The 17,781-nt window shown below is 39.6% G+C and overlaps 1 protein-coding gene across 1 annotated transcript; it reads right to left on the bottom strand.

Moving 5' to 3' along the window:
* Positions 1–4,260: 4,260 nt before the first annotated feature.
* prpf38a (pre-mRNA processing factor 38A) lies at positions 4,261–15,878 on the bottom strand. The gene is made up of 10 exons (XM_079654034.1): positions 15,605–15,878; positions 14,961–15,120; positions 14,549–14,670; positions 6,631–6,716; positions 6,434–6,544; positions 5,768–5,877; positions 5,626–5,652; positions 5,434–5,525; positions 4,902–4,950; positions 4,261–4,636 (listed from the first exon to the last, which is right to left on the bottom strand). Exons 1-10 carry the CDS (start codon positions 15,732–15,734, stop codon positions 4,591–4,593), a joined length of 933 nt encoding a protein of 310 aa, XP_079510160.1. The 5' UTR covers positions 15,735–15,878; the 3' UTR covers positions 4,261–4,590.
* Between the last annotated feature and the right edge of the window lie 1,903 nt (positions 15,879–17,781).

Below are 17,781 nucleotides of genomic sequence, written 5' to 3'. Positions count from 1 at the left end.
TTGCCAAAATCTCCCGATAAATACATGTTTGAAGCTTGTAAAGGGAAGATGACAGCCCTCCCTCGCACTAATGCTTTTACGTAGCGATGCTGACATTATGAATGTATGGCGTGTAGTAATCATTGATAACACGGCAGGCTCCTTTACAGTTTGTTTTCATCTGATTTCAAATAAACAAAGTCTTGGCTTTCAGAATATTAAACTTGTTTCGGCAAATTCAGATGATAAATACAACTTTGAAGCTTGTAACGGCATAATTACAAGCGAAAACGGAGTAACTTTACGTCAAAGCAGGCATAACAACAGCCGGTGTTTCTCGTGAGTGTTTTCCCCGGGAAACTAAAACAATACACACAAACGCAAAAATACACAAACACACACACACACACACTCGCGAGCTTCACCCAGACCAGTAATACAAACGAAAATATTTTTCCTCCGTAAGAAAGCTAGGAATATCCTCTTTCCAACAGTGTATAACTCAAAATGTGTCTTCGGGTCAATGTGACTGATTTCGATGGAGCAAGTTTAGGCATGAAAAATACTACAAGTAGAAATACATTGCTTTTATGTGCTTAATCCTCTGAAAACCACAGGATGGCGACTGTCGCACATACTGACATAGGTACGCTCCTTTTTATTATTGTCACCTGCATAAGCAATTATCCCACATCGAGTTCGCTAACGTTACTAGCTTAAACAAACGTAACATGCAACGTTAGCCTAATCCAAAATGCTCTACTACGGCTTACCTTTCATATGGCTCGTCAGCGCAGACTCTCCCATCGCGAATAATTGAAATTCTTTGTGGCAAACTGTGCAGAAGGCGAATCGTTGGGTTGATCCTCGTTTTAGCCACAGCTTGTATTTCTTTTCGGATAGCCAACGCTCGTTAAAACAGCAACCTCCTGGCATACTGTCATTCTCTCATTAGAATGCCCAGGTCACACAAAATAAAACACTTGCAGGTCGCGCGCATAGCGCGGGAAGGCCGGAGCGGAGCTGTTTTATGTAGAAGCGAAGCAACTAAGGGCGCTCCGACTTCTTTATTTTCTTTTAATCTAAAAAGCGAACTATTCAGTCAGACAGCAATTTATTGTAAAAGTAAAGCATTTACAATTTCAAGCACTTTATCTCAAATCCAAGCACCATTCCCAAAATTCAAGCACTTTTCAAGTCATGAAAACACCTCGTAAAAATTCAAGCATTTTCAAGGATTTCAAGCACCCGTACGAACCCTGGACATGGACATAAGAACATTTTTTTCAAAGAAGAGGAAAGTAAGTCATCAGCTGGTAGCAGTTAATCAGTTAACAGTGATGGCGGCGGCGGCAAAAGCGTCTCACTTCTTGAGAGGAGTTTCGTCTTTATGTCATGATAGAGAGATACAAATACTGAATAGTTTAGATGAGAAAAGGCATCGAAATGCCAGTTTACTAGTATTTATCATGTAAACAGGGAACATGAATAACCCGATCTCTCTGTGCTCATGTAAACACCATGATGTCCATAGAGACGCAGTCAGTGTGTTTTACTGGAGCCTCAGTTCGATAAGAGATTCTTTTCTGAGTTCTTTAAGGTGCTCTCTCTTAAAAAAGTAATGTGCTTTATGATTTAATTATACTTCTTATCATCCAGAAGCTTTTTGTTTGTTTATGTTTTACTGAGTGCTTATAGGCAATTTCCATCCCAGTATTCAGTTAACTATTTATTTGTCTGTGCACATTACATAGACTAGCTAATATTCTACCTACTGCTTGGGACTTTGCGTCTTCAAAATGTCCAATGTCACAGAGTGGGACTTACCTTTGAGTCAGTTGTATTTACATTCAGTATGACTTGTTATGATTCAATGTGAAAGAGTATACTGCTCAATAAATAATGATCACTTCACCACCTCTCTTGACATCTAGGCACTTGAGAGTGAGTCAGAGGCAGAATACAGGGACAGTGGAGAAAGGTCCATTGCTGAGGTGAGTGATGAAAGGGAAATGACAGTTTAAAGTAAATTGTGATGTGGACTCTCATCCCAGAATTCTAAGGAAATCAGTGGGGATATTGAACAGGAAACATTTCAGTCAAGGGGCATCATATGACCAATATAGACCAAAGAGCAACATTTATTTGAACATTTAAAGTCCTTATCTTACATTAAAAACTTTTTTTGGCAGTTGATTTCTGGGGGGTGTATGCAACAGATAGTCAATGTATGTTTCTTTATTTCATACTGAATAATATGTAAAAAAAGGAAAAATATTAGGTCCAATAAAAAAACTTTGCTTCTGGAAGCAGGCCATTCTGTGACGTCACGTGTGGTTCCCGGCTGCCGCTGTCTGGCTCCCTGCTGCCGTCCGGATCGCACAAATCGCTCCCATTTCTCCCGTAAAACCTTCTCTTTCGGGAACAAATGAACGGTAAAACCATCCCGATTGGTGTTGCTACACCCGCCAACGACACACCTCTTCACCATGATCCGGAAAAAACAAGACAAACTCGGAGATAAACACTGATACACAAAGTTGACATGCGGCTATACCAGCAATGCTACACTGTGTGATGCTGGGACGGGCTGAACTCACCAGGATTCGCGGAACCACACGTGACGTCACGACACAGCACCAAGCAGCGGCAAGTTTGAATCCAGACTTTTCTGGATACCTCTGAATTTGACCCATTTTCCCGATATTAACAAGTGATTTACAGCAAATAGGAAACGATATTCGATCTATATCACGTGTTACTGGAATAAGACCCAACAAGTTAATGCATTTTGAAACAGTTCTATGATCTTTCAGCTACAGTAAATTACGCAAGATAAGGACTTTAAGTCGATACCATTCCTAGGTGAATTTAACATCTGTATGGAGTCAAATCAGTCTCAATATTAATATGCTTCTAGAAGGATTCACAAATGTATTTTACGATTTATACATATAAAGGCGGAGCCCACGTGACTGCAACTCGCATAATTGATATCGTTACGATCAATTTAGTCGCTCGCAAAGCGAGCGATAACCATGCAAAACCCACAAAAAACAGGGAAAACGAGGGGCAAAAGCCCATGAAAAGTGGCCTAAATCATGGCAGTAGGTAGCCGACCGATAAACCTGCGAAAAGCACCCAAAAACAGGGAAAGCGACCGGCAAAAGCACAGAAAAGATTCGGAAATCATGACGGCTGATAGGCCACGTGACTACAACTCGCATAATTGATTTCGTTACGATCAATTTAGTCGCTCGCAAAGCGAGCGATAACCATGCAAAACCCACAAAAAAACAGGGAAAACGAGGGGCAAAAGCCCATTAAAAGTGATGATCAGGCTGATCCTATCCGGAATTGCTTTGAACTCCAGGGACAACATTTGGCCGACTTGTCTGATCCTGTATCACAAAAAATGGGATTTCAAAATCTGATCGGGTCTGATTGAGATTAAAAGTTTTGAACTCCTGGGCCTAGGTGATCAGAATCAGGTGCTTGGGACGGGAAGCAAACCGTTTTTGACCGTGTCGAGATGAGCTGTGTGTTAACCCGTTTGTATCAAAGCGTTACTGGCATGCGTATATTTTTCACAGAATGGAAACAGTCCGAGCAATGTGGATACCTTCCTGATGAATATATTGAACTGGAGAAAAAAAATATCAGTAGATTCAAAGATATACGGCTCATTGGAAATTGTTTATTAGTCCGGAACACGCGTCCGAACAAAGTTCTCCCGTTCGCATCCCTCAGCGGCTTAAATATAGATTATGCTTTTTTCTCTCAAAGCAGAACCTGCTACCACTCCCCCCAGATACACTTTCTCTGTCCATCAGTACCAGCAGGTGAAAGAATAAGTTTTCATGAGTTGATATTATTTAACGGTATATGCTTCAAATTAGGGAAATTAGTAATCAAACTAAACATTGGATTAAGTTTCAACCAAAACGGAGATCTTCCTAAAATGAGAATTGGAATTGATTCACAATCTAATATGGCACTTCCTTAACCTTCAAGTATTGAACGGTGCTTTACTCTATCAACTATCAATCACTGAATCTACCTGGTCACACAAAGTCCGCTTGCATTCAGAAACTGTTAATCGCTGAATAAAACATTTGCTACAATCAATTCAAGCTACATGTTGTAGAATGAAAGCAGAACCACACCTGTAATACTTTAATCATGTCTATATCACCTAAAAGTGTTCCTGTTAAATCCCATCACAGATCATGACCTGGGTCCTTGTTTTACTCGGGAAACAAACTTCTCAAAACACATCACTTAATGAATCAGGGTTTTTATTTCTCAATGTTCTTAACATACAGAAAGACATTTTCTGTATTTACACAGATCCAAAAGATATCAATAATGGCTGTAATGTTCACGACGTGAACCACAGAATGAGGCTGAAAGGCTGAAGATAAAGTGAGCAAAAACATATTCTCCATACAAACTGCTGAGACCTGAGGGCTTCACATTGTAATATCTTAAAGACGAGTTATCCAACATTTGAAATGAGTTATCCAACATTTAAAATAAAAATCTTTAGAGGCAAGTTCTCTGTCAGTTTGGAGGTAAAAAATGAAAATGAAAGATATAGTCAAAGAAACATCACTCATTTCCTTTTCGACTCTTCTTGTGACTCTTTTTTGAACTCCTGTGTTGTGAAAAAAAACATTTTTGACTTTGAATGTAGATAATTAGACAAATTGTTCACATTTCCTTACATAATTTACACTGAAGATATACAAAATTAGGCAAAATGATTGTTCATCTGTTTGTTTTAAGAAAACAGTTATTGAAGTTGGCTTCCAAAGTTAAAAAAAACATCTTTTAGAAAAATGATACCCAGGCCCACAAATTCAAAAACATTGTTATAACTTTGCGAGAAGACAAACAAAGCAAACAGTAGCACCACTCACCTCTCTGGGGACTTTGAGTGGCTGCGGTGTCTGTGGCTTCTGTGGTGACCTAGTAGAAAACAATGATAGAATAAGTAGCGAAAACCATCATCAAATCATCCTTCACACTCACAATTGGTTTTCTTTTTTGATCTCTGTATAACTTTGAACTTCAATAACAAGTAAAACACCCAAGTGAGGGAATAAAGATCAGCAGTTTCCAAATGATGACATAAAACTATAAGTTGTGTTTCGCAGCGATAATTAAAAAATAAACAGTTCAAGTAAGATGAGGTAGGATGAAAGAGTTTCCTCTATAATATTATAAATATTTGCATTAACTGTAGTGTTAAGAAGCTACATTTGCAATAACACAGAATACAATCAAACATTCATTTATACGTAAAGATTATGTTCAGGTGTTGTTATATCAGATTATATTAAGAGGTCTTTACAACAATTTACATACATGAGGGAGCAGAATTTTAAAGAAAGTATATGATGACCAGTAGTGTGGCATAGTGTTTTTCTGAGTTCCCACACAGGAACCTACCTGGGGATTTGGAGCGGTGGCGGCGGTCTCTGGAGCGGCTGCGGTGGCGGCGGGGGCTCTTGCTGCGATGGCGGTCCCTCCGGGGCGATGGGCTATGTGAGTTCACACAAAAAAGGGAGAGACATGAGCTTGAGCTTAAAGTATTATATTTTAAAAAAGGTGACAAAGGAGTTTAGCCAAAAGCAAGCATACGTTCGCCTCTTTGGCGATCGGCTCCTCCTGGAGAAAGAAAAATGAAACCCACAAACGGATAAGAGCTATATTCACAATAATTAAATACATTTACAAGAATGTAGTCATTTTAGGTGTTATTTTTTATCATTGAAACACAAACCGTCTTGGGGAGCGACTGCGTCTGTAACGTGGCGAAGGAGAGCGACGTGGTCTGTCGTCACGGTAACTGTCGCGGCGTCTGTGGGGCTCAGGGGTCTGGAGTCTCTCTGGCTGCAGGGGGAAATAACGACACACTTTTAAAAAGGCCCCACACCACAATTAACTGGTCCTGTAAAACGTTTGCTCAGTGGATTCATTATTTGGGTGACTTCAGTAACTCAAACATTCTGTGTGACACAGCTGGCCTTCTGTTCCATTCATTGTATTAATCTTAATTGTACAATTATCTAAACCAACTTTGTGTGAAACAGCTGTCAAACACAGTATTACATTTGTGTGCTGATCATGGCAACTACATCTACAGCTGTCACTAACTTGTACAAATAAATATCCTACCTTTAATGATCAAAAGTTTAATTGAAAAGGTTCTACAGACTGACTTTCTTTAGAAGGTGTAGAAAAAAGCTGTTTGGTATGTATAAGGAGATGGGATTTTGTTCACCATTGCTCCTTACTCAATCTACACTGCTAACTTATCAAAGCCTGGGTCGATTTGGCATGTTAAAGTGTATGACCCTAGCTGCCATCTGTAATCATTATTATTGTTGAACTTTAAAAGCACACAGGTTTTCACATGTAGTCAAAAAAGCTAATTAAGTGTTAGTACCTTCTCTTCGTCCTCTTCTTCTTCATCACTGCTCTCTACCTCGTCCAGATCCTCCTCCAGGGCGCTGATACGTGGGTCTAACATTTCAGCCTCCTCCAGAACGTGTCTCTTCTATTTCACACACACACACACAATCAGTGGTGTGAACACTTGAATAAAGGTCTGTGTGTGCATGTACAGATGTGATGTGAACATACCTGAAGCCGAGGAAGAATGATGTCACACATCCTCTCTGCGTGAAGGAGCTCATCAATGAACTCGTCAACATGCATCAGTTCAAACTCTATCACGGTGGGAACAAAAGAACAATTTAAATGCATCTATAAAACATTGTTAAATTGTCTTTAAACACTACCTAGAATTGTATTTAGGCCCAATCACAAATTATTTAAACAACCATGGCAAGACCCGTGTTTGGATCCAGCCCGGGACCATGTGCCGTGTGACATTCCCTCCTTTCATTGCTATCACTCAAATAAAGGCACTGGTTGCCCAAAGAAAATCTTGAAAAAACATTAACAACAAAAAACATCCGTGGCAAGACAATACTGTTTTAAGAAGAAAAAAATGGAGGGCACGATTAGGCATAATTAAAGTCGTCAGATAACTTTTCCAAAAGTTTGCAGGGATTTCTTTCAAGCCAACACAACTGTATTAGTCTGTAATGGCAATGTGATTCTAGGCAAGTAAAAACAGACAGGAATCACAGAATTGTCCTTTGCCCTGACCTTCTGAACAAGTTCAAAATGGGTTAGAAACGCTTTTTTTTCCTTTCTTTGAACTGAGGGATGGGAATAAGCTAATGAAAGACACAGAATGTATTGCGTTTCCTGGCGTACTTCTTATTTTGCATTAACTTCATGATGTTATAAAAGATGGTACCAAGATATTTGGACTGGTTAACAACACCATCTCATCACTTTGTATAACAACTGTGTTTGTCTTGATATTGTTCCTCCAGAAATCAAATTCCCATCTCTTTGACCCAGCAGTGTGTTGCCAAAGCACTTCTTAAAACATGGGAAGTGTTCCTGTTGAGACCATGACAGGAGGGCAATGGTTGATGGTCGGAATGGATGCTCAGTCATTGGTGTAGAGCAGGGGTCGGCAACCCGCGGCCCACGAGCCGCATGCGGCCCTTTAAGCCCTCTGCTCTGGCTTCTTTGAGCTTAGACAAAAATAAGAAGGAAATAAAATAAAAGTATTTGTAGGACTATTTATATTTTCTTGCATGGTTGAAAATGTTTCGTATCTTGTATTTAGAGGTGATACTGTGACACATAAATAAAAAACAAAACGGTTTTAATTAGGTCAAATAAAATATGCGTCACATCCTGCTACGGTCGGTCCCACGCTAGCGCCTTTTCTTGCAGGCAAATGACCTGACCCCCGGCTCCATGAGCGAACTATGGATAAATCAAAGAAAAGAAAAGTACCGGAGGAACACAAGATTTAATTCTGTGTGGACAGAGTTATATGCTTTCACAGCAAGCGATGCTGGTTTACCGGTATGATTGATATGTGGAGAGAAGTTGTTAAAGTTGCTGCAGCCTTTACGTATCGAGGAACAACACGGGAGAGGAAGAGAGCTGACGATCTTCAGTCATAATTCAATGGGGTATGTAATTTATTTCAGAAAACACTTTTTGTTATATTCCATGGAATGCTCTTAACGTCCCGATAGCAATGAATATATTAAATGCTTTGACAATAAATACATACAAACATTAATCTCTGGAAGCCGTAGCGCTGTAGAAAGCACAACCAATCATCTGAGCCGGCCCGGCTAAAATAACTGGATGGCCTACCTGCCTGTCAGCCTACCATCTGTGCACAAACTTATCTCGTGCCCTGATTGGTCATGTGCGCGTTCGTGTGTGTTGGAGGAGGGGCTCTGCAAGGAAGTCTGAAGGAAGAGGCAGATTTTTTCCGGTTGTGTATTTTCAAATTCTAGCGCACTCGAGCTGGTTTCTCCATTCTTAACTACCCTACCTTTAACTCTTTTTACGGTGCAGCTATATGTTTTATTTATTTCAAAGTGGGCACATTTTAATTAGGGCCCGAGCACGGAGCGCTAGGACCCGACAGCGTCCTAGCCCGAAGTGTGAGGAACCTATTGTTATTGGTGGTATTATTATTATTAGGGCCCGAGCACGGAGAGCTAGGACCCAACGGCGTGCTAGCACGAAGTGCGAGGAACCTATTGTACTCCGTGGTATTATTATTATTATTATTATTATTAGGAATAATTTTTCCTGTTTTTGAGGGCTTTAGGATGCTGACAAAGTTGTATAATTTGGCACGGTCGCCAGGACCGGTAAAAATTGCAACATTCTGGAGTCAATGGGTTTAAATATTACAACGTGCTCGCTCGCGCCACCTATAGAAATCCCATTTCGGAATACATTTACAAAGTCGCACCGTAACTCCGAATGACCTGAAATGTAGCACACATATCCGGGTGGACCTGCTCTACAAATAATCCTCTGCCTACATTTTTTTTAAATTTAAATTAGCATAATGTTCAAAACAGTTAAATATTCACTTAAAATTTCAATTGTCAGTTTTTCTACACCAAACTTTGTATACAGCATCGGTGGAGGGTCAGACACATTACCGTAGAAAATGAGCATGTTAGGACGATAAATATTTCCGCCGTCAATCAAAACGTACTCGCAAAAAGGCGGGGCTTAGAAAGAAATGCTCATAACTCATCAACCATGTATCCAAACATCACAGATTTTGGTAGATAGGTTCAGTCTGTCTTGGGGAATAGGCACACCAAAGCATTTTCATTTTGGAATATAGGGGGCGCCAAAAACACCACCAATTTATAAATCAAGAGCGGATGGACTAATCTTTTTTTTTCTTCTTTTTTTACACATACTCTCGGGGTGACTGAACTCAGATTTAAAGTGTCGCAACAAATTCAGAATATGGGCGTGGTCAATGCATTTTCTTTAAAATTGCGATAGCATAAAATGAGCTTCGGACGAAAAACTTGGGACACCCGTCAGAGCCTACGCCCTTTTCGAGAAAATAAAAAAAAACGTAATCTTTAAAAAAAACTGCTCACTAGCGCCCCCTATTGTGTGGTAGTCACATATAGTTTCTCAGAACTTCACGAATTTTGGCACAGACATTCCTCATGGAATTGCGGAAATATTTGTAGATAGATTTCATTAGCCCTGCCCCCCAAGAAGTCGGCCATTTTGAAACATGCACGTTTTTCATGCATTTTAAGCACATTCTTGCGAACTCCTCCTAGGGGAATGATCAGAGAAATTCCAATCCAGGACACGTTAAGCCCCTATCCAATATGATTCTAAATTGAGAAGAACATTTTTGATAGCTCAATCGATGAGCTCGTTAGCGAACGGAGAATTTTCTATTTTTGACGATTTAAATGTCAAATTACTACAAACTACTCGCATGTATTTTTTCAGATATTCACAAAACGCTGTATACACATTATTATAATTGAACACATATTTCAAATTGCTTTTCATTAGCCACGCCCCCCAGAAAGTTGGCCATTTTGAAAAATGTGCGTTTTTCAGCCATTTTATGGACATTTTTGCAAACTCCTCCTTGGGGTATGATCGGAAAAATTCCAATCCAGGACAAATTCAACCCCTATTCAATATGATGCTAAATTGCGAAGAAAATAGTTGCTAGCTCAAACGGGGAGCTCGTAAGCTAACGGAGAATGTAAATGTTTTGACGATTTACATGGCACAAATTAATCCAAACTACTACATTTCTATTTTTGGAAACCTTTACAAAGGGGCACCGTAAGTCCGATTGACCTGAACTTTTGCACACTTATTCGGGTGGACCTACTCTACATATTATCTCTTTGAACCCGAAAGCCCCGCCTACTTCATTTTTTTAAGATTAGCATAATGTTAAAAACAGTGAAATATTACCTTAAATGTCTTGTTTTTCAAAGCCAAACTTAGTATACAGCATTGGTGGATGGTCAGACACACAACCGTAGAAAAGGATCATGTTCCGTCGATAAATATGCCCGTCATTAATCTAAACCTGTTTGCAAAAAGGCGGGGCTTAGAAAGAAATGCTCATAACTGTTTAGGGTTACCCCTAACCCACACACACACACCGGCTCTGCTGGCGGCAAATTCAATTACAACAGACACCTATACACTCCACAACAGACACCTACTGAATGTAAAACACACACATACAGCTCCTAAAGCATATCATGTATATCAGGCTACAGCCCTTGTTTATTTTATTATGTGAAGCACTATATGGTTTCATGAAAAATATCTACTGTTTACTTGTAGATATCTACTAAAGCATACAAATAAAGTGTGTAATGTAGGCCTGTTACATATATTTTTGCTGTTCTCACTGTAAACATCGCGTCTGAATGAAAGCAGTTGTATTGAAAAAAAAATAGCCTAACATCCAGGGGAGATGTGATTAGTGAGTAAACAAACGGTAGAGGGCAGAAATTCTGATACACATTTGATCATCTTGAATAACTTATAATCACAACGGGAACAGTTTGCAGAGCTGTGCTTCGTTGAAATAAGTCCAGCCATGCGTCACGCCTCTTTTAAACATCACTGTTGGCTGAAATCGTCTCCGGAGAATACGTGTACAGTGTACCCTCAGTTATACCTCCTCCAGAGACACTCCTCTCTCCTCTCTCCTCTCCATCTTTGTACCCTCGGTTATAGCTCCTCCAGAGAGACTCCTCTCTCCTCTAAATCAGTGTATCCTCGGTTACGATACATCCAGACAGCCTCCTGGAAAATCAATCCTCGACGAGCCTTTAGAGAAATTTGTTTTCCTTCGAGACGTCGCGCTGACGTCCGTTTCCGGGTTGCTGCCGGAGGACCTGGGAGTCTGGGACGCGAAAATTAGATGCTAGCTCAAACGGGGAACTCGTAAGCTAACGGATAATGTACCATTTTTGATGATTTATATGTCAGATAACCTACTGACACCTGCCTGCAAAAAACACACACACACACACACACACACACACACACACACACACACACACACACACACACACACACACACACACACACACACACACACACACACACACACACACACACACACACACACACACACACACACACACACACACACACACACACACACACACACACACACACACACACACACACACACACACACACACACACACACACACACACACACACACACACACACACACACACACACACACACACACAATAAATGTGTATAATATTTAATCTAATATCTATAATATAAAATAATAATTTAATTGTCATACTGATATTCTGTACAAACTGTGAAGACCAATGAGACAAATGTAACATTTGCGATATTGGGCTATATAAATAAACATTGATTGATTGATTGATTGATTAATTAATTAATCTTTACTTTTTATTTATTTATTCCCCCTTAGAAAATGCAGTGAAAAAGGATGGCCGCATCAACCGTACTGCAGGTGTGTGCAAGAAGCTGGTGGGTCACTTCTCTCACAGCTGGAAGGCCAGAAGTGCTCTTGAAAAAGCCCAGAAGGAACTCAATCTGCCATCACATTCCCTCATATCAGAATGCCAAACAAGATGGGGTTCCAGGCAGATGATGATCAGCAGGATACTGGAGCAGCAGAAAGCTTTAAGTCAGGTCCTGTCTGTGGACAAGAAGCTGCGGCATCTAATTCCAAACTGGCAAGATGTAGATGTCCTGGAATCTGTCAGCAAGTCCCTGGGCCCATTGCTGGAGTTCACAGACGCACTTTCAGGGGAAGACTACGTTAGTGTCTCCTATGTGAAGCCAGTTCTTCACCTCTTCAACTCGTCAATGCTGCTAATGCGAGAAGAAGACACAGACCTGAGCAAGAAGTTGAAGAAAGAGATGAGGGACTACCTGAATGAGAAATATGAAGATGAAGATACTCAGAAGCTGCTAGATATGGCATCTTGTTTGGACCCCCGGTTCAAGATGGACTTCATTACTTCAGACAGCAAGCCCCAAGTCAAGGCCAGAGTGACATCGGAGATGATGACGACAATCATGACATGCCAGGAGACTGCAACTGCAAGCTGCAGCACTGAAGTGGAGTGCGAAGTGGCTGGCACGTCCCAGGCAAAGAAAGGCAAGAGGTCTTTGGGAAGTTTCTTTAAACAGAGCGAAGCTGCAGCAAAGGCTGATTCGTCTCAGTACCTAAAAGATGCTGTGGAAGCAGAGTTAAACAGCTAACTGCTAACACCTTCAATAGACAAAGAGGAAGATCCACTTGCATGGTGGAAAACGCACAAAGCAGTCTTTCCAGAACTCGCCAAGCTTGCCCGCAAGTACCTATGCATACCTGCTACAAGTGCCCCCTCAGAGAGGCTTTTCAGTACAAGTGGCAACATTGTCACTTGCCAACGTTCTTGTCTCAAGCCTGCATTAGTGGATAGACTAGTATTCTTGGCCAAAAACCTCTAAGCCTGATTGAGCAATGCATACAGATGCTTAAAAAGTCAAATTATTATATTTGACTACATTATGCAACAGTTGAAATTGTGAAAAAGAAATGTTCAGATTGGTTTAACTGCTTGGTGCTCTGTTCAGAAAGAAAGCAGATCTTTATTTGTTTAGGCTAGCCATGATGACCAAGAACACTTTGTTTTACTTTGCACTGACTGTTGCTAAGACATTTTGATTTAAAAAAAAGGTTTGTGAAACAAAATGGTTCACAAGTTGATATTGTTATGTAGTAGTTAAAGTTATTTGTTTTATGACAAATTATATTTATTTTAAGTTGTAATTTTGTAAACCACTCAGGGAGCTGGTGTATAGCTGTTCTTAATTTTATTTTTATAATGTTGTTTAAAATATGTCCACTACTTTGCTGCTATTTGCACAAAAAAGGTTTTCATTGTGGAATAAAAAGTTAAATGACCTATTTTGTCACGTATGTTAATTCCCTAATGTGAAAATGAAGCTTCCTATAGTTTAATGTAATACGTTTAATCTCTTGGATCCCTTCGAGACACCACTCTTCTTCATTCACAGATGAACCCCCTTATTTGAGGGTAAGCAACCTGCATTATCATGACATGTTAGATCATGACTTAAGGTTTGATGAGTCAACCAGTTAAGATCCAGACGTCCGTGACTAAAATCTTTCATCCGGTTAAATATAGTTAAAAAAAACGCAATATAAAAAAAAAAGTATGAATGTATCTTATGTGGAAAAATTGTTATGCTATAAATTGTGATGCTATAATATAAATAATATGTAAATTAACTCAGAAGATTGCTAAAAAACATCAGGTAGGATTTTCTGTGAAATGGCAAGATGGGTGGGAAGTGGGAGGGACGGGGTGGCATGGGAAAGGGATTCCCTATATTTTTTTCTTTGTCTTTTCTTTTTGTATTGTCTATATAATTTGTATCTGTATAAAACCCTTTTGTGAGGGCAAAAAAAAAAAAACAACAATAAAAAGTTGGTCACAAAAAAAAAAAAAACGGCAATATATATCGCAGGGGAAAAAAAAAACGCAATGTCAGTTTTTTTCAAAACCGTGCAGCCCTAATGCCTACCTATGCTGACAAGTAAGTGAAGAGTAGAAAATAGGCATTGGCTATAGGGAAATGTCCCAGCAGTTTAGGATAATGAAGGTTCTAATCTAATCTATTACATAGCCATTACATTTCTAACTCCTAATGACAGGAAGGCAGAAAGCGCATTATACAAATAATAATACTCTTAATAATAGCAGACATTTTTTTAACAATGACCACAATATCATTATTTTAATAAACCAAATATGAACAATTGAGGAAAATGAGGAAGAACTGATGATTCAAATGTTGTAGTAATGTAGTTAGTGCATAAATTACTATTGCAACAAATGTGTTCATTTTCTTCATTATTAGTCGATTTTTTGGACAAATGCTCCGGGCAAGTGTTTACAATGGGGGGGCCAGTGATAATAACATTCCACCGGCCCAGAGGGCCAGTGACATTTTACCCTTAATGTATACCTGCTCCCGGTTGGTTTTGAAAAGACAGCAGGAACAGGGAACCACTGTTTTACACTTCGAAACATTTATATGTTAATGTGAGTTCATTAATCAAAAACTCACCTCCGTTTCTGTTCTGACTCTTGACTTTTCTGTAATCGTTGTACAGCGGCTCCAAGTATTTGTAGCAATCAACAGCAGTGCCAGTTAACCTCATGTACATCGCTCCCAGTAGACGAACATATCTAAAAACAAAGTGAGAACATATTAAGATTGTAGGAAAATACTTATCATACACATTTCTCTCATGTTGACTGGTCTTTCAGATGCAATAACATTTAAATCACTGCATCAATCTTTTGCAGCGTAGGTTTGCACATAAAAAAAAAGATATAAGGCATTAAGACAGTTATAAATATACAACGTGAAAGTGTGCCTGCATTTATCCTATGTTTCATTTTGTTGTTTGATGAAGTGAATGTAGAACCAGACATGTGTTAATTGTTTCTCTCAATAGATTCTGATAGAAACTCACTTGAAATCCTCGTTTTTAATGAACTCAACGATGATGTCTTTTTCAGGTTGAATCTGCAGCATCTTCAGAGTAAGGCAGAGGAAGGGAGTGGGCTTGATGTTTCCTCCAAACACTCCACCAACATACTTCAACTCCATGGCTTTATCTACAACCAGCTCAGCTGGGAATAACAAAACATGCACACATTACATCACAGTAACTGGGAAATACAAAAGTAACTAAAAGAAAACGTTGACACCAACTGGAGGCTGATCAAATAATATTACAAATGAATCTCAGTAGGTTATAAGGGGGGGTCAAAATACAAATTGAGTTTTGGTCATTCTATAATAAAAAGCAAACTATATTTGTATCACTTTATATTGGTGTTGAAATAAAGAGCTATGTATATTCACTTCATTATTCATCAGGCAAAATATCAAATAAATGATGGCTATGTATCCCGGTGGACAATGGGTAAATTACTTTAATGATAGCTTAGTGTTAGGTTGTGTTAACTTAATAAGCTATTGACATACTTGTTATATTTTACATGTTAAGAGATCTAGAGTAAACTATAAGAAACGGTTCCATGTCTGTTAACGTGACTCCAGAGAACAGGAGGCTAACGGTAGCTCTCTGGCTAACAAGCCAACGTTCCTCACCGGTGAGACCGAAGCACTCCTCCTTCCAGTACTTTGATTCGTATATTCGAGTCCGGATGATTTTCTCCACCAAATACTGCGGGTTGGTCCCGTGTATACTGTTAGCATCTTTAACGGTTCTGTTTGCCATTTAAATACAATGAGTTACTTTTGCTAACAGGGAAACAAAAGCACAACTGTCGCTGCCCGATCCTTTCCGGCAACACGATTTGTCCTGCGCATGTGCGAAATTGAAGCTACTTCTTCTTCTCTTCTTCTTTTTCGGGTTTTAAGCAAACCCCCAGGGTTATGGCTAGAAAGGATCCGTCTAATGTAAATATGACGTCACGTTCTCGTTCTAACTCTCGTTGTAATCGGAGCGGCTCGGTTGTAATCGGAGCGGCTCGGAAGCGCAGTCACGTGGCTGAATGTTTACGTTTGGGATGGCGAGAAACTAAACTATATTAAATATGTAAATACTTGTTAGCGGTCTTGCTGTTGAAAGAAGAATGACAACACTGTAGATCAGCAACACTATGGTTTATTTTGTATTCACAGGCAAGTCAACGTTGTTGCAGTAAAAGTCCCAAGATAGCTCCTGGTGCAATAAAATGTATGTTGCATGTTACTGCTGTAGATGTGTTTACCTCTTTTATATCCCGTTGGGTAGTTTAATCTGCAGCAATGCACCATATTCTATAATATCATCATATATGTGTCGCTTTGTCTCTGTCGTATCTTTCAAAAGTAAAGTGAAACAGCTGTTTTCAGCTTTGTGATGATGTATTTTCCAGCTGATCCAAGAGGCTTTTTAAACACCTTACTTGGCTTAAGAGGGAGGGGAATTTTCTCAACACATAAAGGAACACTTTATCCTTCAGTTTATCACAAACATTACATCAACACATTTGGAGATTCTAATTTGAATCCAGTCTGTAATTTGATATTAAGGTTTTAATAATGAAATGAGGTCATGAATCGAGTTCAAGGTTAAGATCATCTTTATTATCCTATGTACAAAAATGAACATACAACATTAATATAACAGTAACGAATAAAACAAAATAACATTATGCAACTCTGATCTTCTTGCTGATACTTTTCAAAGTTAATTTGACATTTGCTCTACTTCTCCTGCTACTGTTTGCTCTGCTTTCAACTTCTCTTTCAACTCTGCTCTTTACTCTGCTTTCCCTGTTTCCTCTGTTCTCCTCTCCTCATCTTCTCCTCAGACTATCCTCGTTTTGCTATATCCTCTCCTCTCCTGTTCTCCTCTCCTCATACTCTCCTCCTTTTGCTGTCTCCTCTCCTCTGTTCTCCTCATCTCCTCTCCTCCTTTTGCTGTTAGATATTTAGACTGTAATGACAGCTTATGATATTCTTTTTATAACTACATCAATCACATGCAATGGATTCAAAAGGTTGTTTTACTTAGCACCTCTTTACAGCTCCAAGCTTCCAACATTCACCTGGCGGTGGTGCCTTGGATGAAAACAACTTTTGATATGATACAATACAACAACAATAGTTAACACCTATCCACAGCAATAAGCACAATGAGAAGACTAATGGTCTCTTTTATATCAGTTTCTATTGGAGTGAAATGAACTGTGCCATGTCACATAGGATTGGAATGGATGATTGGCTGTGTTTTGTGAATATAGAGGAGATGGCAAAAGTAAATATACTTTGTTCTTACCTAAAGCATCTATCCTCCTCTTCGTACCCCTGCCTGCTCCTCCCGCATTAGACTCTGGGGACTTAGCTTTTAAAATCTTGTTCAAGCTGTCCACTCTGTAGTTGGATCTCATGACCTCAGCTTTATGACCCACCCGGCCTGAAAAAGGGTGTCTACGATGGCTGGTACTGAGAGGTGTTATGGTCCTCTTCTGCCTTTTGTGTTTGGGGGGGCGTGAAGGTGAGAGGAAGACTACTGTCATGTGGGGTGTTTTGCTTTACGTCCTCCAAAAGATAATTTAGTCTTGATATCACTGTACACATGAACGTCTCATCCTGTAGGTGGTATGTGTGCTCAGTAATTTCCCGCAATAAGGTCCCACACTGCTGTCGTTTCTTATCTCTTGAGGACTTTGAGTGGTTACCACTGCTCTGATTACAACGAGAGTTAGAACGACGTCTCTTCTCGATGTTCCCGCGATCTTCCCGCTTCCCGCCCACCCCGACCCTTTCCGATTACA

Source organism: Notothenia rossii (genome assembly GCF_949606895.1).
Source record: "Notothenia rossii genome assembly, chromosome: 1".
Classification (NCBI taxonomy): domain Eukaryota; kingdom Metazoa; phylum Chordata; class Actinopteri; order Perciformes; family Nototheniidae; genus Notothenia; species Notothenia rossii.
The sequence above is the reverse complement of the archived record's forward strand: the minus strand, read 5'-3'. Positions and strand labels throughout refer to the sequence as shown.